At 34.3% G+C, this 25,913-nt stretch overlaps 1 protein-coding gene across 8 annotated transcripts in view; it reads left to right on the top strand.

The window, feature by feature from the left end:
• SOX5 (SRY-box transcription factor 5) overlaps positions 1-25,913 on the top strand; it is a 1,032,593-nt gene that overhangs the window by 879,913 nt on the left and 126,767 nt on the right. For 5 of the 8 annotated variants that reach the window (XM_073020544.1, XM_073020543.1, XM_073020541.1 and 2 more), the window contains one exon: positions 15,464-15,587. In XM_073020544.1, coding sequence (XP_072876645.1) covers positions 15,464-15,587 — 124 coding nt within the window. The remainder of the gene's footprint in view (positions 1-15,463; positions 15,588-25,913) is intronic. The other 3 variants (XM_073020542.1, XM_073020546.1, XM_007967908.3) reach the window with 1 other exon arrangement.

The raw sequence follows: 25,913 nt of genomic DNA, 5'->3' as shown, positions 1-25,913 counted from the left end.
CCTGGGTTCAAGGTATTCTCATGCCTCAGCCTCCCAAGTATCTGGGATTATAGACATATGCCACCACACCTGGCTAATTTTTGTATTTTTAGTAGAGACGGGTTGTCGCTCTATTGCCCAGGCTGCTCTTGAACTCCTGAGCTCAAGCGATCTGCCCACCTCAGCCTCCCAAAGTAATGGGATTATAGGCGTGAGCCACCATGCCCGGCCTGTTACTATATTTTTCATTTCTCAAAGTGCTTTGCAATAATTTTTCAAATCTTCCTGAACTTCTTCTTTGTTTTTTTTAACTTGTTACTAATTTTTATTGCAACTTTTTTATAAGCAGATATTTTAAGCATGTTATTTTATTTTTTATCTGATTATCCACTACATCGATATCTTTGGGTATCTGAATCTGCTGTTTTCCTTATTCTGCTTCACACATGCTGAATCATTCCTCATGTATGAAATATTGTTAAATTTAAATTATGTATTAATGTTTGGCTGAACTTCGTCTGTGGGAATCGGAGTATCTAAATTGATGCTGCTTAAATACTGAACTGAGTTATTCTACAAGTTTCTAGTGAGCAGTACAAACTAGGAAACACTTATTTCGAATTTTGGAGATTGAGTTTTTACTGACCATTAAGAAGTTTTGGGTTGAATTCCAGATCTAAGTTAGGTAAAGTCTGTGTGATTGCCTTATAGTAGTACATTATTTTCATTAGCATTTTATTGCAATGGATGGTAGCCTTCATGATATCAAGGCTTTTATTGTTTTATTCACTATAGTATTTCAAGTACTTAGAAATGCATCTGATACATCATAGGCAGTTAATAAATATTTGTCAAAGAATCAGCAGCATTAGCAGCAGCAACAGCAGCAGTGGTATTCTACCAAAGGCACTGTAGAAAGATCCTGGTATCCTCACCTTTCTTAATTGCAAGATTTTCTTTTTAAACTAATCTTTCACCAAGGGAATATCCCCTTTGATTGTCCTGGGTTAGTGTGAGAGAGTGAGGTTTGGAGGGACCCAAGGCGTCATCTTAGGTTCTAGGTGCTGTCTACATTTTTTACCTTATTCTTCCAAACTACTTTCGATTTACTAGATTTCTCTTCCTCCTACCTGCAACTTTCTTGGAGGCTCTGCATTTAAAAAAAGTATATTGGTTATTATGCAGCCAGGATCTACTTGTATTATAGCAGAAAATATTCCTAGGGTATCTAATGTTTAATAGTAGTTTTTTGTAACCGTTAGCCATACTTTAGAAGAATTTACATGCTGAAATAATTATTTTCATGCTGTGTCAAAGTTTTTGCCATTTTTAATGTTTTTATACAAGTTATAATTTATTTTGATATTTAAGATTAATTTATAATTATAATGTATTTTGATATGTAAGATTTATTTATAAGTATTTTATACTTTGCTCAAGTGAAAGTATAGTGATTAAAAGCCTAGTTTGTAGGTAGGCTGGCCTGGATTTGAATTCCAGCTCTTTTACTTGTTATCTGTTTGACTTTAGGCTTGCCTCAGTTTGTTTATCTGTAAAATAGGGGTGATGAAAATATTTATCTTATAGGGTTTTTGTGAGTTTCAAAGAGTAAAGATAGAATTGCGCAAAGGTCAATGCAGAAAAAAATGCGTTATAAAAGAAGCTGAAGGAAACAGAATAATTACTAACATTAACTGCCCATCAAAGTCCTTTTGGTAGAGGGCAAGTGGATGGAAAGAATTCATGTTGTCAGTCTATGTTCTCTTTTCATCCCATAAAATGTCTATATAAAATTAGAATTGCCATAATTTTGATGACAAAGGAAAATAATTTCTAATTAAGAAAGCAGTCTATAGATTTAGTAAGGTACCCATGGTATTACATAATTCATCTTTATTTAAATATTGTCATTATGTGTAGGCAGGTTACAGTGCTTTGTGCTGGAAAGTATAAAGTAAATTTAGCAAAGTAGTAAAATTAGCCATACTTTGCTCAGATTTTTGCAAGTAATGTGCTATTCCTTATTATTGGATATATTTACAATGGTAGATTGTATAATATTTCTTCTTGACTAGAAGATTTAAAAATTCATGATTACATAAATGACACTATGTTCAATGGATTGTCCAATTACAAAAATATTTCACATTTTCAGCTCAAGAAACATCTACCATGGCCTTTTTGGTAATTTCACACATGTTTTATTTTCGGTGACAAGTGTTCTAGTGAGTGGCAAACTGCTAGTGTGTCCTTAGCTATGGTATAGTTAGACAAGCATCTTAGTGCTGTGTTCCATCAGATACTGTGAGACTGCATCCATTATTACTCAAAGAGCATGATTTTTCACATCCTAAAGATTGGAACTAGACATTAACTTGGCCCTAATATAGTTGAATTGGGGGAGCTGTATTGAAATGTTATCTTTGTTTTTGTTTGTGGGAAGCCCTACACTAAGGGCTTCTTACCACTAATGTAACATTTTTCATTACTGACTCAGTATACTCTGCATGCTACAAGCAAATAAATATCTAATCACTAGCCATTCACACCAATCTAGCACCTGCTAGCTAAAAAATAGAAATTACTCACTGGGAAATTTGAACAAAGGAAATATAAGCAGGATAATCACATTTACCTTCTGCAACAAAATAAGAATAATGCACAGAGTTTAAGGATGCAGCTATTGATTTGAATTTTTATTGAAAAGCTTTTGTTTTGCTTTAGTTTTGTTGGGTTTTTTCCCACATATACGGATCATGTCTTCAGCTAAAGCTCTGTATTTCATGTATTGTTATATGTTCCAGTTATGTTACTTTATATTCCTGGTAACTAAGGTAGCAAAAAGTTTAAATGTGTTTAACGGCACACAGTCTCTCACACTTGAACTTATTTTCTAATTATTTCTGATTTTCTCATAAGCTTACATTCATTTCACATAAGTAATCAAGATTTGGTTTTTATCTTAAAGAACATGTAAAAGCAGTTCTTGGGTTATTTTATTAAGGACACATAAGTTTTTTATTTCTCTCCATCTAATGAAACACACAAAACCTAACTGTGGGCATCATCAAGGCTGAAACTAGGATCTGAGGAGCAGAATGGAAAGGGTGGAGGGAAATTGAATCAATTATTTTCCATAGTTCAAGGCATTACTTTGAGGAAAAGTCATGAATCCTGAATGAAAATGGAATAAAGCCTAAGATCCACTGTATAATATGAATGTTTTAATAAGCTAGTAACTACAAGAAGAAATTAAAGCTAAAACATAAATAAGCTTTTATAATAGTGAATATCTTTTTAAATAATCACTTCAGTTAAGAAATAATGAGCATTTATTATGTTTGAGGCATTAAGCTAGGTATTGTGGATACCAATATGAGTTAGCTATGCCCTTACTCTTCAGGCAGCTTAGCCATAGAGACAGACACAGATAATGTCAACCTAATGGGAGAGTTGTATGGAGGACAGACAGGAGAGGGCAACATTGTTGAACACAGTAAGAACACTGTTAACTTAGGTTTTTCTGCGTCTCCTCTTCCAGAAAATGGAGAGAAAAGTGCCATAATTCAAGACATTACATAGTTCATTATACTACGTATTTCAGAGGTTTATTGTCTGACTTTCTCCATGTCTTCAAATGTCACTGTATCATGGATTCCACATTGAAACCTGCAGCCTCTGCCCCAGCATTCCTTTTCCTCTGCCCTAGCTTCACTTACTTCACAGCACTTGCCTTATTCGTTGCAATGTCCCTAGAGACTGGAACAATACCTGGCACCAAGTGAACACTCAATGAATGAATGTATTTTGCTTGAAGAGTTTGGATAGTCTTCATAAAGACAGCGACACTTAACGCCGGGTTTTAAGGAAAAAGTTGTTTTGAGTATAAAGTGTAGCTTTTTTAGGGGTTCATGGATAAAAAATATTCAGTTATTCATTTGCTTTTTTTATTTGTGTATATTTAGGGTATACAACATGATATTTTGATGTACATATACATAGTGAAATGATTATTGCAGTCAAGTAAATTAACATGTCCATCACCTCACATAATTACTTTTTTTTGGTGTTAAGAGCACCTAGAATCTACTCTTTAAGCAAATTTTCAGTATATAATTTTATTAATTATGGCTCTCATGCTGTACATTAGATCTCTAGATTTGTTCATCCTATATGACTGCAATTTAGTCCCCTTTGACCTACATCTCCCCATTTTCACCATCCCTGCATTAATGGCTGTGCTAATTTACATTCCTGCCAACAACATACAGATTCCCTTTTCTCTACACTCTTGCCAACGTTTATCTCCTGTCTTTTTGATAATAGCCATCCTAATAGATATGAAGTGGTATTTCATTGTGGCTTTGATTTGCATTTCTCAGATGATTGATAGGTATTACCATACCTATTGGCCATTTTTATGTTTTCTTTGGGAAAATGTCTGTTCAGGTCCTTTGTTGAATTTTTTAGTTGGGTTCCTTATGTGGTTTGGACATTAACCCCCATAGTTCACAAATATTTTCTCCCAATACATAGGCTTTCTTTTCATTTTGTTGATTATTTCCTTTGCTGTGCAGAACTTTTTAGTTTGAAGAAGTCCACTTGTTTATTTTTGCTTTTGCTGCCTGAGGTTTCGGTGTGATATTTAAAAAATCATTGCCAACGCCAGTCCCAAGAAGCTTTTTCTGTGTTTTTTTCCTCTAGGAGTTTTCTTGTTTCAGGTCTTACATTTAAGTATTTAATCCATTTTCAGTTGACTTTCTCTGTGTGTGGTGTATGGCTTAGGGTCACATTGCAATCTTTTGCATGTAGTTACCCTGCTTTCCCAGCACCTTTTATCGAAGAGACTATCCTTTCCACATTGTGTGATCTTGGTGCCTTTGTTGAAAATTAGTTGACCTTGTAGGCTTGGGGTTATTTCTGGGCTAAGTCAAGTGAAATTTTCAGCTACACTGTGCAGTCTGCACTCTGAGGACGGATAGAAGAATAAAATGTCTCTTGGCCAGAAAGAATTGTCGGTCGTTTGAGGAAGAGTAAACCAACATAGGCAAGATATTAAAAATGTTAAAGTTGTTATAATTGAAAGTTCATTGCACAGAATACATAGTGGTGTGGGAGAGATCAGCAAGAAACCAGTCAACGTCAAGGTCAATGTGAGTATCAGATACATTTACTTTCTTCAGTAAATGTGAGTATCAGATACTTTTTATGAAAATTAGCCGGTTGGAGTGAAACGTTAACATTTTATGATCAATCTTTCTTTGTCTTTGTCTTGAATCAAATGAAATTAAAGGTGATACAACTTCAATATGACTGTTGGGAAGTGAGAGGCAGGGATTGCAATTTTAGCAATGTTTTTATGTGCCTATATTCCTCAATGAGATGTTCTTTAGTCTTCCTAGTAGATTAATTGGAAGATAAATTGACTCCTTTATTTTTAATTTTTCCTAAAGACCATCACATTGAGTAGGAAAAACTGACAAATTGACTTTCTTTTATATGAAATGAAAAATCAGACTATTAGGGGTCATTGACGATCCCATGTCTCTTCTTGCTAATGGTGGAAAGTTAGCTTTGTTATCCTGGTTACTCCAGTTTGGGTAATTATATTCTGCCTACCTAAACCCCTCTTGTAATCTTATAATGATTTCAAGAGGCTTTGAAGTAAATGTGAGTATCAGATACTTTTTATGAAAATTAGCCGGTTGGAGTGAAACGTTAACATTTTATGATCAATCTTTCTTCAGTCAAATATCAAAAAATAAATTTCTGTTTTCTACCAAAATAGGCAAAGCTGACTAACAATTTAAGATCTTCAGGATAGGGTGTATTAAGAAATTAACACCAAATAGCAGTTACTATGTTAAATATCCTTTTATATTATGCCAGGTACTGTGACGTTCTATTGCATCTCTATTTTTCTGCTCCATTTTCAGATTGTTAAAGTATTATACAGTAGTATATATATTATATAGTAGTACATATAGAGCAATTTTGAAAAATATTTTGTGCAGAAAACAAAAAGCAAAATAAGGCACAATATAAAGATGAAAATTAAAATCAGCCAAAATGCCACCCTTGGTATAAAAATCTCTTAAGACATAATAGAATTTTAGCTTTTAAAAATTATTCTTTTTTGGCCAGATGTGGTGGCTTATGCCTGTAATCCCAGCACTTTGGGAGGCTGAGGCAGGTGGATCATCTGAGGTAAAGAATTCGAAATCAACCTGGCCAACATGGTGAAACCCCGTCTCTATTAAAAATACAAAACTTAGCCAGAAGTGGTGGCGTGTGCCTGTAATCCCAGCTACTCTGGAGGTTGAGACAGGAGAATTGCTTGAACCTGGGAGGTGGAGGTTGCAGAGAGCCGAGTTTGTGCCAATGCATTCCAGCCTGGGTGACAATAGCGAAACTCCCTCTAAAAAAAAAAAAAAAAAAAAAAAAAAAATTATTCCTCTTTATGGTGAGAAAATATTTGGGAATTAATTTTGTTAGTTTTTCTGTACTCTGTATCTGAATCAGGATTTTTATATCAGGAAATTACTGTTTGTTGATTTATACTTTGCTAAGAATAATGAAAGAATTTGTGGCTATGTGACCATGTGTAAGTCCCCAAAACTGTTTGTTTTCCTATCAGTTTTCCTCATTCATAAAATTGGAAATAACACCAGACCTACTGATTTCTAGGAGGCTGGATAAAGTATGCATGAACTAGTGTTTGTGACAGCGCTTTATAAAAATGCAAAACATTTTTCCAAAACATGCCTATCTCAAAGTACACTCAATCCTGCTTCAGGTATTAGTGAAGTTATATATTTTTGTAAGTTTTTTTTTTTTTTTTTTTTTTTTTTTTTTACTGGCTTTGGTTAGTTTTTTAAATTGAGATATAATTCACATGCCATAAAACTTACTCTTTTAAAGTATATAATTCAGTGCTTTTTGATAGATCCACAATGGTTTGCAACCATCACCAGAACATTTTCATCACTCCCAAAAGAAACCCATTACCTGTGCCCCCAGCTCATCCCTGCCCACATTTGTTAGTTTTTGAGATTTTTTTTAAAGAACTTACATTGAGCTGAAATTCAACATAAGAATACTGACATTTATATTAATTTTATATTACATGGGGAAAAAATCACTGATAATCTAATATAAACCATTGGGTAAAACATCACAAATTAGAAATTAATAGTGAATTTTATTGTTTTCTAATCATGGATACCTAAGAAATATAACTGAAAACTATATTATATTTCATGTTGATCACTGTATTTTATGTTCTCATTCATTTTCTTGTAAATGACAATTAATGTAGTAATGCATGATACAAAATAAGATTGAATTAGTAGTATTTGCGAAGCTTGATTCTGTTCACATTAACAGAGAAGCATACTCAAATGAACCATGCTGTATTGTGGTCAATAACCACAATAAGTAATACAAATAGTCACACACGCTTTAGGAAACAAGTAGAATTGTATAACAAAGATTTTGATTTGATCAAGCAACAGCTGTAGAAAAATAATACTTTAAGAAATAGCTATATATTAGAATAAACACTCAATTTTAAATAATGAATTATCTAATATATTTTAATAATTACCATTTGAATTCATTTATTCAGCTCAAAATGATTTTTGGCAAATGAAATAGCTGTGTTTCTCCCATATCTTTTCATCATTTTCTTATTTTACACCATGTTTTTGCAACCCTTAAGTTTCTATGATTAGCAACTTTTAATATGGAGATTATACCTGAAATCAACAAATATATTTTGTTTAAACATGTATTGCATTTATAATACATGTCATCATTTTTTGAAATTTGATATGAATTGAATGTGTATTAGTAAGAACTAATGCTTTGTAAGAACAAAGCTTCAGGTTTGAAAATAAAGTTTACTATTAGACAACAAGGATTTTTAAGACAAACCCGCATAGCATTAAGAATGAAATTTTATTGTGTTAAAGTAACAGAGGTCTTAATTCTATATCCTTTGAAAGTGGTTGTATCCTAGTAACACTGCCAACAATAAACACATCATGCAAAAGTAAAAATGCAGTAGTGAAATGAGGCATTGAAAGAAGGAGTCAGTGACCATATAATATTTCAGTTTCTATTATATCTAGTAGCAATCTGGTTAAAAAGAAATGACAGTTGCCCTGAAGGAAATAAAGTAGAGGTATTATTGTAGTAGTAGTTTGGAAAGAAAATTGCACTGTGTCTTGACTGGATTATTTCTCTATCCTTGCAAACTATCTTCACCTCTCTGTGGTGCTGCATCTTGCCTTCTTTATACAAATTGAGTTTGTATCATATGAACTCATAGGGCCCAGGGGCCCTTTGGTGACAGGAAGGAGGAGGAAGAGGGGAATTAGAAAAAGAAAATGTGACAGGCAGTTTTGAAAAGAAAAGCAATTTTCCTTGTGGGTCTATTCCTAAATAGGAGTTCTTCAATGCAATATTTTGCTTCTGCAGAGCAGTCAGTCAGAATCAAGTGCATGCTTGTGCTGTTTTGTGGGGCTTGGCACTGACAGGTTTCATTTAGGAGGGGTAGGAATACAGGGGGATTGGATGTGGGGAAGTTAGTATTTTGGCTATATCAGCCCTGGAGGCAGAGTTAGCACTTGCTATGGGACAAAAGTATTTGTAGTCATCAGATAACTTTGCAGTCAGCTTCAATAGCATCACTCCTTTTTTTTTTTGTTTTTTACTTTTTTTTTCCACTTTGGCAGCCAAGCTCTTAGTAGAACCATCTGTCTTTCTATTAGTATTTTTGAGGCCTGTTTTGAAGCCACTTTGCTTGGCAAAGTCACTTTCATCCTTGGAAACGATTTTTAAAAAAAGTTCTGTGGCTTTTTGCCGAAGAAGAGTACTATGTAAAAAATCCACATGGCTGTTCATTTTTGTTCTAAAAGAATATGGCTACTTTGTCTTTGTCTTGAATCAAATGAAATTAGAGGTGATACAACTTCAATATGACTGTTGGGAAGTGAGAGGCAGGGATTGCAATTTTAGCAATGTTTTTATGTGCCTGTATTCCTCAATGAGATGTTCCTTAGTCTTCCTAGTAGATTAATTGGAAGATAAATTGACTCCTTTATTTTTAATTTTTCCTAAAGACCATTGCATTGGGTAGGAAAAACTGACAAATTGATTTTCTTTTATATGAAATGAAAAATCAGACTATTAGGGGTCATTGACGATCCCATGTCTCTTCTTGCTAATGGTGGAAAGTTAGCTTTGTTATCCTGGTTACTCCAGTTTGGGTAATTATATTCTGCCTACCTAAACCCCTCTTGTAATCTCATTTGGATATTATATTCTTCATTTGCTCGGAAACTGCTGTGTATTGTTGCTGTGTGCTTCTAAACAGCTGCTATGCTCCCCACTGAAGGTGACTGAATTTCACTTGTAGGTGAACTGATCCCTAAGGATGGTGTGTATTTGAACACTATAGCACTCATCGGACTCAACTCTTGAGGAACATTTGAAAAAGTTTTAGATATTACAGTTTATTTGTAATTGTGCTGACATAAACCATAGAGCTGCCTTTCATTTTAACATTTGTGTGTGTAATTTAAACAAATATCCTACCATAAGTTTGTGCTGTTTGAGCTTTCATACAAACTCACATAAGACCTGTTCCTTAAGATCATGGAGTTCTTCCAGTTCTTTGATTCCTGTATTTTTCCCAGTCTGGTGATGCCTTCCAGGCCTCGCACGTTTTTAAACCCAAAGCCTATTGATCAAAAGCAATTTTTATTTCCTCAAAACCTGTCTTTGCTAAAGTCCTCCAGTCCACTTCTCTTCCCTTGAATGCTGGAGTTCATCTTCTCTGATCCTCAATCACGGTTACTAGGCACGTTTTGAGAAAAATCACAGAAAAGGGAGACCAATTCATGTGGTCTCACCTAAGGTCTTGGCATCTTCTATCACTCTTTAATTTCTGTGGTTTGCTTTCTCTTTCATTTCTCACAGTGATCATCAAGATCTTCCTGGAACCTTGTTGCAGTTTTCTTCCTCACTCCCAATCTCTCTAATTTTCTGGATATGACCTTGCCTTATCATTGAGAAAATTTCTTCTGCCAGGCCTGATTTTCCTTACCTTCCCCTTTCCCTATCCATAAAGCACATCTGCCTTCATCCATTATATAGCTCCATTCCTCAGGGCCCAGAGGATGAGATGCTACTCTCATTCTAAACTAATCCCTCCACCTCTGCCACGTCTTCTAGCCTCCTCTGGAATTTTGGTTAGTTTCTCTCTTTCCTACATTTAAAACTCTCCATTTCTATTCACCCCTTTCAGCCAATAAATGTGCTCAGAACCGTGCTACCTGAAAAAAAAAGTCTTTGCTTTGCTTTACATCCTTCTACAGCTACTATCCATGTCTCTCCTCACCTCGCATCAACTTTCTCTGAAGAATAGTCTACATTTGCTTTCTCCTTTTCGTTGCCTGTCGTTCAGTGCTCAACCTTTTACAGTATGATTTCTACCCTCTATTCTAATGGAAGTGGTGTTGTTATAAATTCATCTTCTGATCATTCCCAGAGATGTTATTTTTGTCTCTCAAATACTTTCTGCTTTTTGTTTTGTTTTTCACAATTAGTTTACTCCCTCAATCTTGAAATTCCCTTGGCTTTTGTTATACCATTCCCTTCATGATTTTTTAAATTTTTGTCTAACTTTAGTTTTATCTGCCAATAGGCTCCTTTTCTCCACCTTTTGTTGAACTGTTGTTGGAACCCAGATGATGTTAAGCTGTTCCCCTTTTTCCTTCAGATCTTTTCTTTTTTTTTTTTTTTTTTTTTTTTTTTTTTTGAGACGGAGTCTTGCTCTGTAGCCCGGGCTGGACTGCAGTGGCCGGATCTCAGCTCACTGCAAGCTCCGCCTCCCGGGTTTTCGCCATTCTCCTGCCTCAGCCTCCGGAGTAGCTGGGACTACAGGCGCCCGCCACCTCGCCCGGCTAGTTTTTTGTATTTTTAGTAGAGACGGGGTTTCACCGTGTTAGCCAGGATGGTCTCGATCTCCTGACCTCGTGATCCGCCCGTCTCGGCCTCCCAAAGTGCTGGGATTACAGGCTTGAGCCACCGCGCCCGGCCTCCTTCAGATCTTTTCTAGATTGTCTAGTTTATTCTCATTAACTTATGACTCCCCACACTGTGGCCTCTGAAGATCTCCTCCCTCAGCTTCAGACTGGAGTGTCCATCTGCTGGAAAAATAACTCCAATGCAGCATCATTCAGCCACCTCAGTGACGTCATATTCAAACCCGTAGCCATCATTTTTGCATGAAAATCATCACTACTACTCTGAGTTTTTAGTTGTTTGATGCCACTATAAGTAGAGTGACATCAAGTAAACATTATCTTTGATTTTTTTCATTTTTTCATCTATGAGTACTGCCATTTTTTTCCCTTAAATATTTCTTTTTTTTTTTTTCTCCTCATCCATCACTGTTCTACTGATCAAGCCCTCATAATCTGTTCCCTTTTATTAACTTCCCACTTGGTCTCTATGGGCCTCTCCAATCTCTTTTCCATATCCACCAGGGTATTCTACTGACCCTAATGTAATCCCTCCATAATTCCCCAGAGCCTACAGGGGAAATCTCTAGTTTCTTACCCTAATGCATAGACTGATTCAGGCAGACCTCTCACCACTGTTTTCTTTATATTTTTTGCCATTCCTAACTGCTGGTAGTGTCTCCCTCACATGATGCTTTTTTCTTGCCCCTGTTCCTTTTCTTATGTCTCTGTCTCTGCTCCTTACCTATTCAAGTCCTATACCTGCCACACTTGCTTTCACAGGGCCTTTAGTGACTCCTCCTGGTTGTGTTAGGAGCCTCTTTTCTGTACTTCCATAGTATCCTATACAAGTCTGTATTATTGGGTTAACAGGAGTGCATTATAACTATCTGTCTATTTGCCCCACCAGATTCAGAGCTCCTAGAGAGCATCCACGTATGTGAATTCATCTTTTAATCCCTAGTTACCACAAACTGCATATTCTACTTAGCAAATGTCGATTGAATAACTAAATAAATAGGGACGTAATGAAATTCAGATTAAATAATCTTAAGAATCTACTTAATATGTTAATTTCTTGAAGCCATTGAATGTTTCAACAATAGAACATTTATATAAAATATAAAATATTTAACTATGAGTAATTGATAGGCATTTACTTGTTATTCATAAACGGGATAATATAATTGATTTGTATTGGATTCATAACATTTTAGAGACTATGTAGTATCTTGAAGTAGACACAAAAAGCATTAAGACAGGATTTTTAAAAAGTTTTCAAAATATAGGAAGTAGCCTCTTATGTGTATTTTGAATTATTTAACCTGTGAATAACGTGCCCCCATCTTTTAAAAATTTATGACAAAAGTATTTTGTTGAAACTTATTGATAAGTGTCACACATTTTCAACTTTAATTAGTGGTTTAAAGGAAATTTCATACATTCAGTAAAAAAAAATTAATAGTGATTAGGATTTGGAAATATTCAAAACTAGAAAATATACAGAATGAATTACTAACCCTATACCAAGTTAGTTTTAGAATCTACCCAAAAAACATATTGTTTTGATATCGTGTGTCCTTTTCTCCCAAATGTTGGCTAAATTTCCGCAGCAGTGCAATGAAAATCCATCAAGATATAGGAATAATACAGTCACTGCTCATTATTTATATGTGTTATGGTCTATAAAGTTCCTGTGAACACTGAATTAGTGAATGCTGAACAATTGCTCCTAAAGGAAGTATAGATAGGTTCTTGGCAGCTTCTGGTCACAACCTTTGCATCAGCTTATCAATACATAACTTCGTTTTGTGTGTGTTGTTATTTAAAAATACCTTTTTAAATATTTATTATTGATTCATTAACATTGAATTCACAGCCAACAGCAGGATAACTCATGCCTGAGCAAAGCTTATTTAACACATAGTCTTCTCCATAAGTCACACCACAGCCCTCTTGCCTCATAAACACTAGACCCTTAAGCATTATTCTTGGGAGACTTTTAAAGAAAAAATTATCAACAAAATTGTTACCTGCTTTGTGCACGTCTGCAAATGACCAGGAAAGTGGCATTATTAAAATTGCGTATGAGTAAATTTCAGCCAATAGGCAAATTTGCAAATACAGAATCCACAAATAATCAGGATTAACAATATTTTGATATGTGCTTTTAGTCGCTCACATAGATTAGTTACACATTTTGGATTACATTTATCTTACTGTTTACTGTATTCTTATTATTTACTGTACAGTTCTCTACAGTCTGTTCTATGATGGTCTAATAAAAACCCATCACTGGGACTGGGAAATTAGGTTTATTTTTCATTTAGTTCCTTTATTTCCACCTTGTAGTTCCTCTATCTCCTACTTCCCCTCACTAGATTGAGTCAGGAGATGCAGTTCCAGTGTAAGTTTGGTTTTAGCTAAATATGCGATCTTGAACAATTTATTTGGCCAAGCTAGGTCTTATTTCCTCATCAGCGTGATGATTATGTTGTTGCTGATAATCTCTAGGGTCTTTCTCAGCTTTAAATTTTGATGTCACTCTTTACAAGTGGATCTTGAAAAATTTAGACACTAAAACAAATTATAATACTAAAACAAAATGCATTTTAATAATTTAATCTATAAAAGACCGAAGTTTAGAATGCACAGATTTCATAAAAGCTCCAGAATTCATTGCAATTTATTCCTTAAAATACTAAAAATTTCATCTGAAAGAATATTATAAACTGTTAAGGTATAAATTATCTAGATAAAAACCACCATAACAAGAATGCTTTATATACAAATAATAACCAATTAACAATATAACCAATAAAACTTTCCCTATATAATGCTTTGTAATTTGGTGTCATTGCTGAAAACAGATCTACCATTCACACATTGCTTTTCTCTCTCCCCCTGTCTACCACCCCCACCACCACACACACATTGCCTTCTCTTTCACCCTTCCTCTCCTCCCCTTCTCCCTCTCTCAGTACTTGCTGCCCCCCACACTCACCAACCAAAATCTCAGAAATAGCTCAGAGGTTTACTGTAGAAGATTAAATAAAGGAGAAATTGAAGGTGGGCTTTTAAAGTGAGAAATGATGAGAACTCTAAGAATCGTAAGAACCCTAGGAATGCGTGATGTGACTTGAAAAACAAGAAAACAGATCTGAAAGACAATTCAGAGGTGCTGTTAGGATTAGTGACTGAATTGATATGTAATTATCTTTGTGTGTTTGTTTCTTTTACTTTTTTCACCACCATCATCCCTACTATAATCAAGGCTTCATAGATGTGGGATTTTGGTTTTCTTGTTCACTATTGCATCTCCACTGCCTACCTCAGTTTCTTGCACATAGTAGATATTTTATTAAATATTTTACAAATAACTGTTCACTGTGTGGGAAGACTAGTGGAGGAGAATAAATTGTCAGAAATGTAATTTTAAACATGATCCCAAATTACCATCTACATATCCATCCATCAGTAAACACTAACCAATAATCATTTTTACCAGGGAGATCTTGCTTAAATATTTATTCAAATAAAACTATTTTAGTTAATGACAAATCTCTAATAATGTGGCAAGGCTGCAGAAATGGCTACATTAGGTTATATTTCTAAAAATTCCTATTCAGTTCAAAGAAGATAGTGATTCTATTGCGCTGGATTATTTATTAACCAATATAGCCCCATACTCTGAGAATGGGACAAGATGACAACCAAAACGGAGACCCTGTGGTCTGAGGAGTGGTTCAATTGCTTCCAAAGGGATAGATACAGGCAAAAATATTGTGCAGAGAATCTGTAGCAGAATTCAAGAGACTGAATTCGAGACCCAGGTCTAAGTAATTCTGTGGCAAGTCAGTTATCTTTTGGCATTACTTACCTCTTCTATTAAAAAAAAAAAAAAAAAGAAAGATTAAAGTTTTAGCTATTCTGTAATCTTTCTTCCAGGTCGATTACTGTATTCAAGAATTCAAAAATTCAATATTATGTGTTAACTTGAGAATTTGTCCTCAAATAATGGAGAGCTATTTACATATAAAATGGTACAGGTTTAGTTTTGTTTTAGACGGTAGAATTAGTCCCAACAAGTAGGATTTGCAGAGGGCGATTTCAGTTCATTCTATGGGGTAATTTTTGAGCCATTTCATTAGTGCAATAAGAAAAAGGCTTATCATGCAAAGTAGTGATATTTTCATCACTGCCAAGGATATCATGTAGGGAAATTATTCATCGTGTTAGAGAGTCGATTTAGCAATACCTTTCAGCTCTAGGATTTTCTAGTTCTGCTGTTTAAGGTAGTCCCAAAGCATATCCTCAAGGCCAGTATCCCAGCAAGCTTCTATGCCAGTCTTTTAAATTGAATAAATGATTTTCTTTTATCATGAAATAAGGAGGGTGGGAAGAAGCATGGAGCATCGAAACTTCTTCTCTTTGATTCGCTCTATCACGTTCAGCAGGTTCAAGGTCAGCTGCCGCCATTAATGATTCCCGTATTCCCTCCTGATCAACGGACACTGGCTGCAGCTGCCCAGCAAGGATTCCTCCTCCCTCCAGGCTTCAGCTATAAGGCTGGATGTAGTAAGTACTGTTGATTTTTCATCTGGGAGTGGGTGGAGGGCAAAGCTTTAAATTAGGCAATTTAATATTACTGCCACACCAAGAAATGAGGTCACCTATATTGCATTTTTATTTTAAAGAGGAAACACACAGAATGTGTGGAGAAGTGTGTTAGTATTTAAAAGGGCTTAGATTCAGTCTGTGCTTCTGAAGCCAATATTCTGTATAACTCAATTTCATAACTTCTATTTACAGTGTATTGTTAATGTATGAATGTAATTCGTGGATTCATTTAATTTTTTGCACAGATGACATAGGAATATGCTTTTTACCACCTTTTTAACAGTGAGATAACCCCAAATTTCCTAATGTGAATGAGTTCACCTTCTGTCATTTGTCTCCTCCAAATATTTACAGCCTAAATTCTCACCAGTCTTTTGAGTTCTGAGACCGAACCATTCTTTTTCTTGACTCTGGACTTGCATCATCAGTATTCACTCTCCTTCATATTGTGAAGCGCTTCTAGCTCAGATTAGGGAGCACTTGCCTGACTTGACCTAAGTTAGGTCCCTCTCTCCTGCTTCCTTTGGATTCTGTATATTTTCTTTTTCACTTTAATTGTAAACTTTCTGAAAGCAGTTGCTGATTCTGTCTTACTCATTGTTATATCTCAACTTTTAGTACAACATTCAACATTTTTGAATGAATTAATGAATGAATACATAAGCAATATAGAGGACTTTTTTGAGCTAAGTGATATATTAGAATAACTGTTTATATTCCTTATTAACTTTAGATGCCTGTGATGTTATGCCTTTCTCTCTTTCTTACCCAAATATAAATTGCACATTGTTAGTCTTAGGAAAAAATACATCATTTGAAAAAGTTATAGTCAAAATGCCAACTGTATTCTGTAAGATAAAAATAATAACACCTTCTAAAGAGGGGCTAGATTGCTAAGCTAGATATCTTCCAGAACATCTTTACCATGGTCAGAAGGAAAATAGTAAAAGCAAGTTGATTGAAATATTTTCATTGATAGAAGTGAATACCACTGAAAAAAATTAGTGAAGCATTATTTTAGATAATTACATAGAATATTGTTTTTAAATTCCAGTGCATTTTGGCATATATATATATATATATATGTTAATAAATTGTGTCATTAACATCTTGTTATGCTTTAGTATTTAATTAATTTGAGAAACTCTAACATTACTAGAAATCAGTTCTACATTTTCTATTAGGTGATGTTTTAAATTCTCACATTGGGGATTTCAACATTTATTTCTCGTCTTTAAATCTTTCTCTATATCATATAGAAGAAATGGGTTGTAATTTCTTAAATATGCAAAGCCGTTTGAGATTAGAAGATTGCAACTCTAGAGTTCAGATAAAAGTGGTCTGCATTCAAGACTATAAAAATTCACATATGTGTGATGCTTTGCTCTTTGAGATTTTCATACTACTTTTGGAAATCTTTCTCTTTACTTTGGTTTCCGGTGTTTTAAAACGGAATTCTCACTCTGGACCCTTAATTTATTCATCTAGTATTACTTTTCATATCATCCTACCTTTGTAGGTTATCAATTCATCCAGACACATCAACATTTTTTTTTGTAATTAAATACTATGTTCATTCTAAATATTTTAAATTCTAAGAATAATTTAAATTCTATGAATAGAATTTTCATTTTTATTGCTACACTAAGTTCTGATTTTTTTTAGTTCTCATTTTTAAATCATGAAGGATTTTTTGTTTTGTTTCTGTTTTCTTAAGGAATTACTGTTCGCATTAAACACATGCCATACATGTGTTTTTAGTAAAAAAAAAAAAAAAAAGAAAAGAAAAGAAAAGAAAGACGACACTTTCTAAAATCATTAGTTGCCTTTGACTGCACCTGTAATATATACATATAAATTAGTTACATTTTCAATAAAACAAAAAAGTTTTTTAAAGCAACTGCAAAAGTAAGTCCCATTAGCAAATATTGTGCCGAAGAGAAAACCACATTTAGTATGAACAATAGCAAAACTGTAGGCCTGGAAAAGGTCAGAAACACTCCACCTCACTCTCATTTGACAGAGTTGGCATACTGAATTTGTTGAGTGTTAATGTAATGTGGCATGGAGAATTTTTTCCATTTCCAAAATAGTTAGTATATTAACCATTTGATATTCATACTTTTAACGCTTACAGTTATAAATGATACCACTTCTTTTGTAACCTTGGAAATAAAATAGGAAAAAGCCTTTACAGCTGCTGGCAAGCTTGAAACTGGTATCACACCAAACTGTAGAACTAAGCAGAAGCCAGTAGCAAAAGGAAGTGTCACCCTTGTTGACCCCTGGCATTTTGAGTCAGTTTGAATGAAGAACTGGTTGGAAGTGAAAAGTAGTCCAGACGACGTCCTCCCTAGTCACATTTCAGGAAAGGAATAGAAGTAGGAGAAGAAATTGTGCTGTTTCTGCTCTTCAGTGGGACTTCCTGATTTATTCCCCTCATAGTTGTCAACCATTTATGACTTTTCCAGTTGCCAGTTATTTCCATTTATTATATAGTCTTCAATAAAAGAGACTGACCAACCCATCTTGCTTTCAATTTCAAGCAAATGTGAAAGATACACTATTTGTTGCTATCAAAAATCCAGATACTTTTCATCAATCCATTTATCGAACATACTGATGATAAATGTTTCTGTTTAGACTAGATGTCTTCATAAAATACATAAAATAAATTTTAAATCTCTGGAACTAAACTAGAAACTTTAAATGTACTCGACAGGAAAAAAAAAAAAAAAATACACACACAGTTTAAGGAACCTAATCGTTATAAACTGAGTTAGCATCTCCTGTTTCTGAAACAAAAGCTTTTAGTTGGACATAAAGATTTTTTTCTTTAAGAAATACATAATAGCTGAAATATGGTATGGATTGGAAACCCACAAAATGTGGTTCCTGAGCCTTTCTTGAGTGCTAGAATGTATATCATTTAAGCAATATAAGAGTAAATTAGTAGCAGCACAGCCAGGCACATAGAGAAAATTGACTAGACAGACAGAAAACAAACTCTAAAGAATATTGCTGTCCATTCTTTTCCATGAGTATGTGGATCCATTCACAGATGTTGATGTAGTATTAGCAGCATCTCAGATTCTGTTTGGGCATTTGGTATTAATGAAATTAAGCATGAAACCACTTCATGGATCCATATCTAGCTATTGCTTTCCTTATTAAAATCCTAAAAATACTTGAAAACTTCTGAGGGCATAAAAATGATGTATATTCTTGAATCAAATCCTTTCTTTGTCTCTCACTCTCTCACTATATATTTATATATGTGTACATTTTTATATATATACATCATACATTTGTGTGTGTGTAGAGTGTGTATATTCTATTTTATACATATACATTCTATATATACATATACATTCTATATGTACAAAATAGAGAACTTGAAAATAATTACATGAAAACACTGGTTTGATCAGTCAGCTTCATTCAGAGACCAGTTGATTCAGGGAAAGAAAAAAATTAGTTGAATAATCTGTATTTTGAACTTCTCAGTTCTATTAAAACTCTCAACTTAGTTATACATAAACACACCCCAGACCGTATAAGAGATAATTTAAAATCTCAAATGTAAATTATATTTGTGCATCATTGCTCATTTTAATCAGAAAATAATTATTGCAGCCCTGTAAGTTTGAACAACTACGTAACTAAAGTTTCAGTTCTAAATTAATGAAATAACTGGGTGTACAAATGAATTGACTCAAGTACACACAAGTACCCAGTGGATGGTTGAAGAGTCCAAGAACACAGTCTATTTGCCCCTGCTGGAAAGTCTGAGTAGTATCCTAAACTATTTATCAAAGACTTCAACATGTGAGCTCTCAAGCTTGTGTCAGTTACATCTTTTTGAAATAAAATATAAATGCCTTTGGCGCCTGTAGAACAGTTTTATGTTTTTGGAAAGATACTACTTTTGCTCATCCTCGAGCAAATTCTACTTTACAAAAAAATCAACTTTAAAGGAAAATAATTTTTGAATGTTCGTGTTGGTGTCAGCCTCACATTTTATACTTGGGAGAGACTTTTGAGATAAGGTGGTTGATGGATATAAGGTTAGTCAAAAACAGTTTCTCTCATTCTCACTCCAGGCCTCTTTCTGCAGCACATGGCTTCTTTGAACCCCGTGTTCAGGATCACTGCTATTTGTTCAGAGTACATATTTTAGAGGTAGAAATTAGAGGTATGGATGATTATCTTATTACTAGAGACTGCAGTCCTCTGCCCCTCTCTTTTCTGTTTGGGTATAAAGTTCCCAGTCATATAATTGTAACCATTAGATGCTTTAGAGATTTTAACTGGAAGATATTTTATGTGGAAATTTAAAAAATCTGCATGAATGGCAAAATCCAATAAAATAACCCATTTTGTATACAGTATAAACCAACAATTATAAAAGAGCTGGCTTGATAGTAAAAGAGTAGCTCAAAGTATCAAACTGAATATGAAATATAGCTACAGATAGAGAATATTTACCAAGAACATTTGGACACGTGCCTAGTGCCATGGTTCTCAAACTGTGTGCGAAGATTCCCAGGGTGCTATAGCTAATTCATAGGGAAACAGGATATTTTAAAATTTTAGAGAAAATACAGAGGCATCTATTGGACACTATGTGAACTATCATAGATAAGTTGTTTGGACTTTACTAAATAATATTGAGTGGTTGGATATTTCCTTTGTTTTTAAGAGTCCCATGAAACAATTATTGAGCCATCAATGGTGCCTTAATTGAAGAAAGTTTGGAAACTTTTGTCCTAGAGTGTATTTGTTTTAAAAATTACTGTGATTTTTTTTTTTAACCTGGAAGTTATTGTCATTCACCTGTTATACTGCCAACCACAGAACAGAATATTATAATAAAATTTATTTTCCACTTAACAGTGCTATGTACCGTATTATGAAGATACTCAATTACTTGTCTATAGCAATTGATTCCTTTGTCAATATGATTTCAAGCATTCAATATTTTGTTTATTTGTTTTGATTTAATTAATGCAATTTCAAATAGGCCACTACAAATAGAGAGGTACTTTGAAGGACAGAGTCTGGACTTGGGATCAGATTTTGCCTCATTCTGATGCTTTGATTGTCCTAATCCAAGTTACAAAGCTTCACTTATTACATCTACACAATGATGTAATAAGATCCATTTTACGGAATTGTTGCAATGATCAAATGAGATTATCTAAGAATTGGTGCCTAACATTGTGCCCGTCTTGTTATGTTATTTATAAGTGATAAAGACTGAGATAATACAGTACGAGCAAAATATTGATGTTGTTTTGAAAAGAAAAAAGGATTTTAAAATCACACCTGGCATTTGATGACATTTCATCACTCACTCTCTTTGAGTTAGGATCAAACTCACTCTGCCATACATGAATGAGGCTTCCTCTGACTGAGGAAAAGAACTGTTTACAGAAAAGTAGCAGAGTACTGATGAAAACATTTGTTTGGTTTAATACAAGCTTAGCCTTACCTGTTTTTATTATAATCACCAAGTTTTAAACTTTTTCTTTATTTTTTTATTTTTGGAGACAGTCTCACTCTGTCACACAGGCTGGAGTGCAGTGGTGTGATCTTGGCTCACTGCAACCTCCACCTCCCAGGTTCAAGAGGTTCTCCTGCCTCAGCCTCCTGAGTAGCTGGGGTTACAGGCATGCACCACCACACCCAGCTAATTTTTGTATTTTTAATAGGGATGGCATTTCCCCATGTGGCCTAGGCTGGTCTTGAACTCCTGACCTCACGTGATCCACCCACCTTCCAAAGTGCTGGGATTACAGGCATGAGCCACTGCACCTGGCCAGTTTTAAACTTTTGTTGTTGTTGTTTTTTACTTCTCCTTTTATTAGAGCTCATGAGTTTTAGAAAACGTATTTAGTCACTGTTTTGGCTGTATAAAACTAGAAATATATTCACATACTCATTCTGTATTTTAAAACATTGATTAATTTTTCAGAAATGTGCTAAATAGCCTTATAAAGTTACTGATTGAAATATTTAATTGCCTTATGAGATTAGCTTAAATAAATAGAAGTCGATGAGCCAAGCTTAATAAACTTAAAATATGCTGTATTTACTCCTCATCAGTTTTCTGAACAGTATTTCCGTTTCCAATAAAAAGGGAAACTCTCAGTTAATTAGTTCCTCATACACCACAATAAAATTAATGTTTAGGAGTTAAATACCATAAACTTCCTCAGGCATATTTGCTGATGTGTTTCCTGTTTTTAGTTAATGTCACATGTTTCATTGTTTAATGGGAGTATCATATGGGTTCCATTATATCTCTTATGCAAAGAGTTCATGTGTCTGGCATTTTAGGAGACTGCATGCTAATGTCTGATTTAACTGTGTCAGCTGTGTCAGCTGACATACAGGTTATTAATGATGAGTGCTGAAATAATCACCAAAGCACAAGCTAAAAACCATCAACATGGTACGCTTTTATCAAACTGCCAAATTAGGAAATGTGTTATCAAGATCATATACTGTATGTTCTTTGTAAATAAGCAGAGAGAAGAGGATATAATCATGTCTTTAGGCTTCTGTTTTTTGTTTGTTTTTATTTTTTATTTTTTTGAGACGGAGTCTCGCTCTGTTGCCCAGGCTGGAGTTCTGTGGCATGATCTTGGCTCACTGCAAGCTCCGCCTCCTGAGTGCAAGCGATTCTCCTGCCCCAGCCTCCTGAGTAGCTGGGATTACAGGCATCTGCCACCATGCCTTGCTAATTTCTTTTTGTATTTTTAGTAGATACGGGGTTTCACCATGTTGGCCAGGCTGGTTTCAAACAGCTGACCTCAAGTGATCCACCCACCTTGGCCTCCCAAAGTGTTAGGATTACAGGCATGAGTCACTATGCCCAGCTGGCTTCTGTGTTTTGTGTGTTAGAATTATTGTGACCAGCTCTTCCCCTCTCCTCTGCCTTCCCAGAAGTTTATAAACCAATGACTTTGGGAGATCCTGATTTAGTTGTAAAGCTTTGTAAATATTTATATTTGTAAAGAATTGAATTATTTTGGTACCTGAATGACCAATCATTTAAATTCCCTTTTGAGGTAGTTATATTAGTGGTTTAAAAATACGAAATGGGCCGGGCGCGGTGGCTTACGCCTGTAATCCCAGCACTTTGGGAGGCCGAGGCAGGCAGATCACGAGGTCAGGAGATCGAGACCATCCTGGCAAACACGGTGAAACCCCGTCTCTATTAAAAATACAAAAAATTAGCCGGGCGTGGTGGCAGGCGCCTGTAGTCCCAGCTACTCGGGAGGCTGAGGCAGGAGAATGGCCTGAACGCAGGAGGCGGAGCTTGCAGTGAGCTGAGATCGCGCCACTGCATTCCAGCCTGGGCGACAGAGCGAGACTCCGTCTCAAAAAAAAAAAAAAAAAAAAAAAAAAAAAAATGAAATGATTGAACAATAAAGAGAACTGGGTTCAAAAATGTATACAACATTCCATAATTATGTGGTGACAGTCATCATCCACTTCTCATGAGAAAAGTGTTTCTAGGTCATTAAAATATATCTTTTGATTAAAAATGGAGTTGATATTATTGTCTTAAGATTATATTACTGAAAAAGGGAGATGTCTTTGTTGTGGCAATCACAGTATTATAACTTGATATAAAAATAATAGCTTATAGTGTATTGTATTATTTATTAAATATTGTCACTTGATTTTAATCATCATAACTCTGTGAGATGATAACTGATCTATATTAGTAACCAGCATTTCATCCAACTTCCACCCCAACATATGCACACTGCCGCCACCAAAATACATACACACAAGCAAACAAAAAAGCAAAGACTCTTTCTTCGATACATTTCTCAGATTTTATTAGGCCATAACTAGCTTTTATTTTAATCCATGTCATTTGCCTTTTAACAATTAAGAACATAAGAATGTCATTCATTTTAAACCGAAAGCCCATTCAGCTTAGTATTCTCTTTTTGACATGAGTCTCCTCCTTGACGATGTATAAACGTAAAATGGAAAGAGTGGTTAATGGCACTCCATGCTGTCAGCCAAAAGACTTCAAAATATGGTATTACCATATGAATTTGTCATAGCTGAGCCTAACCCTTAGACTTCTAAGTTTTTACGTTCGTTGCCACAGCAAGAATGGAATTTCATCTCATTAACAGAGCTAGGTATACCTATAAATATGAATCCATTATATATATTTGTATAAAAATATTTAGATATAGATATGTAATATGTAGCAAAATAGCTATCTGTGTATTGTAATATGCATAATATGATACATACACTATGTACTTTTATGATATGTACTATATATCATAAAATATATGTGAGGATATATGCTATGTAGACTACAAGCTACCTACATTTATGAAAAATACATTATGGATGTCTTCTTCCTCCATACTTTCAGACGTAAATTATTCTATATTTCCTTATGATGGATACATCATATTTTACTTGGTTTCCCCCACTAATGGACATTTAAGTATTTCTACAGCATTTACAGTTTCAAACCATGCTACAATGAATATTTTTGTACGCACATATTGCCCCAAATGAATTTTTCATGTAACCAGTTCCATTTCTAGTATGTGATATTTTACTTTAGTTTCTTTCCGAACATTTTGCACCTGAGAGTTTGCCTCTAAATTCTAATGCTCTCTGAGTTGGTTAATGGAGAATTTAAAACTTTCAAAATGGAGTGGCCCGAGTTATCTATGAATTAGCATTCATAAGACTTGTAATCGGAAACTAATTGTCTGGCTTTAATAAACTCTATCAGAAAAAAAAAAAAAAAAAAAAAAATGAAACAAGGGGTTAGAAGACCTTAGTAGTCACAGTCCCATTTCATATTATTCTATGCCCTTGGGCAAGTCATCTTCCTCTCCATGTTTTATCTTTTTCATCTTTCAGGCAGCCACAGTAATGTCTGCTCTACATACTTCACAAGGAGATTGTAAAATTTAAATAGGATGAGTATATGCATTTCTAAAGAAGTCAAATTATTGTATAAATGTAAAAAAATCATTATTATTCATTAAATATATACTTCTGTTTTAAAACTATTTAATATGTCATAATGAAAAGGACATCAGGAGTCTTTCTATTCTAGGTCACTATGCCTCTGACCATTCAAGACATTTATATTATGTATTTTTTTCATTTTCATTCATGTTAATGACAACGCTTATTAACTTCTGGAGGTTTAACATTTATTGTTTTAGTAGGAATCTCTAGGCCAGCAATCATTCCAAATGTGTATCTCATAGGCTTACCATTATAGTGATTTAGGAAACTTCCTGTTCTCACCTGTGAACTTCAGACCCTAGGTACACTAAGGAGGTATATATAATGTCTGCCAAAAGCCCTGATAAGAGAGAAAGGTGCAATGGCTATAAAGGGAGTCAACAAATTAAATCATTGCTAAGCCTTAATATTAAAAGTGGGAAATAAAAGAGAAAGTGCATTTGATTTGGTCTTAAGTGGCTTATGCGAATGCCCCTCTTCCAAATTCCTATTTTCTAATACTTGAATCATTTTGGATGAATTTTCTCCGGACCATTTGTTTCTTCATGAGACACAGAGGCAAAATGTAGACATAGTATTCTAAGATAGAGCTGGATATAGAAGCCGTTCCATAATTAATGATTCTTGTTAAGCAGCTTAAAATGAGTTATTGTGCAATACCTTAAATGATGCCTTAGCAGTCAGGCAGAAATACAGAAGGAAAAGGAGACGTTTTTGATTCATTGTCACCTTTTCAGGGATACTCAGGTTTCTTAGATAATTAATCCAAGAAGTTTTATTGATAATCACATTCTCCAATTTATGGGCAAGGAGATGAAGAACAATGCTGTATTTTTTATATGCAGAAAGGTCTTCCCATTCTGAGAGGTGTTTCTTAAAGAGTTCATAAATTAATCTCTTTCTAAACTAGCCAACTAGGTAACTGTTAAATTAACTAGGATAAAGTTTTCATTTGCTATGCTACATTAAGAAGTCATAAAAATATATTTTATTTTTTAAAATCTCTTACTGAAACTAGTTAGCTGTGACAAAGTAGTTAAGAACTAACAATTACCTTAGAATATCTTATTTTAAAATATCTATATAGTCAAACAAGAGCTAATTTAATTTACTCTCTCAAATAAATTGTATATGAAATATTCCTATTCATTACTTACCATTATATGAAATTTAATACAAAATATTAGCATTTCTTATAAAAGTTTCAAATGTTAAAGTCATATTATACTTTCTAGCAAATCTCAAAAGGCT

Source organism: Chlorocebus sabaeus, chromosome 11 (assembly GCF_047675955.1).
Source record: "Chlorocebus sabaeus isolate Y175 chromosome 11, mChlSab1.0.hap1, whole genome shotgun sequence".
In the NCBI taxonomy this organism is placed as follows: Eukaryota; Metazoa; Chordata; class Mammalia; order Primates; family Cercopithecidae; genus Chlorocebus; species Chlorocebus sabaeus.
The sequence above is the reverse complement of the archived record's forward strand: the minus strand, read 5'-3'. Positions and strand labels throughout refer to the sequence as shown.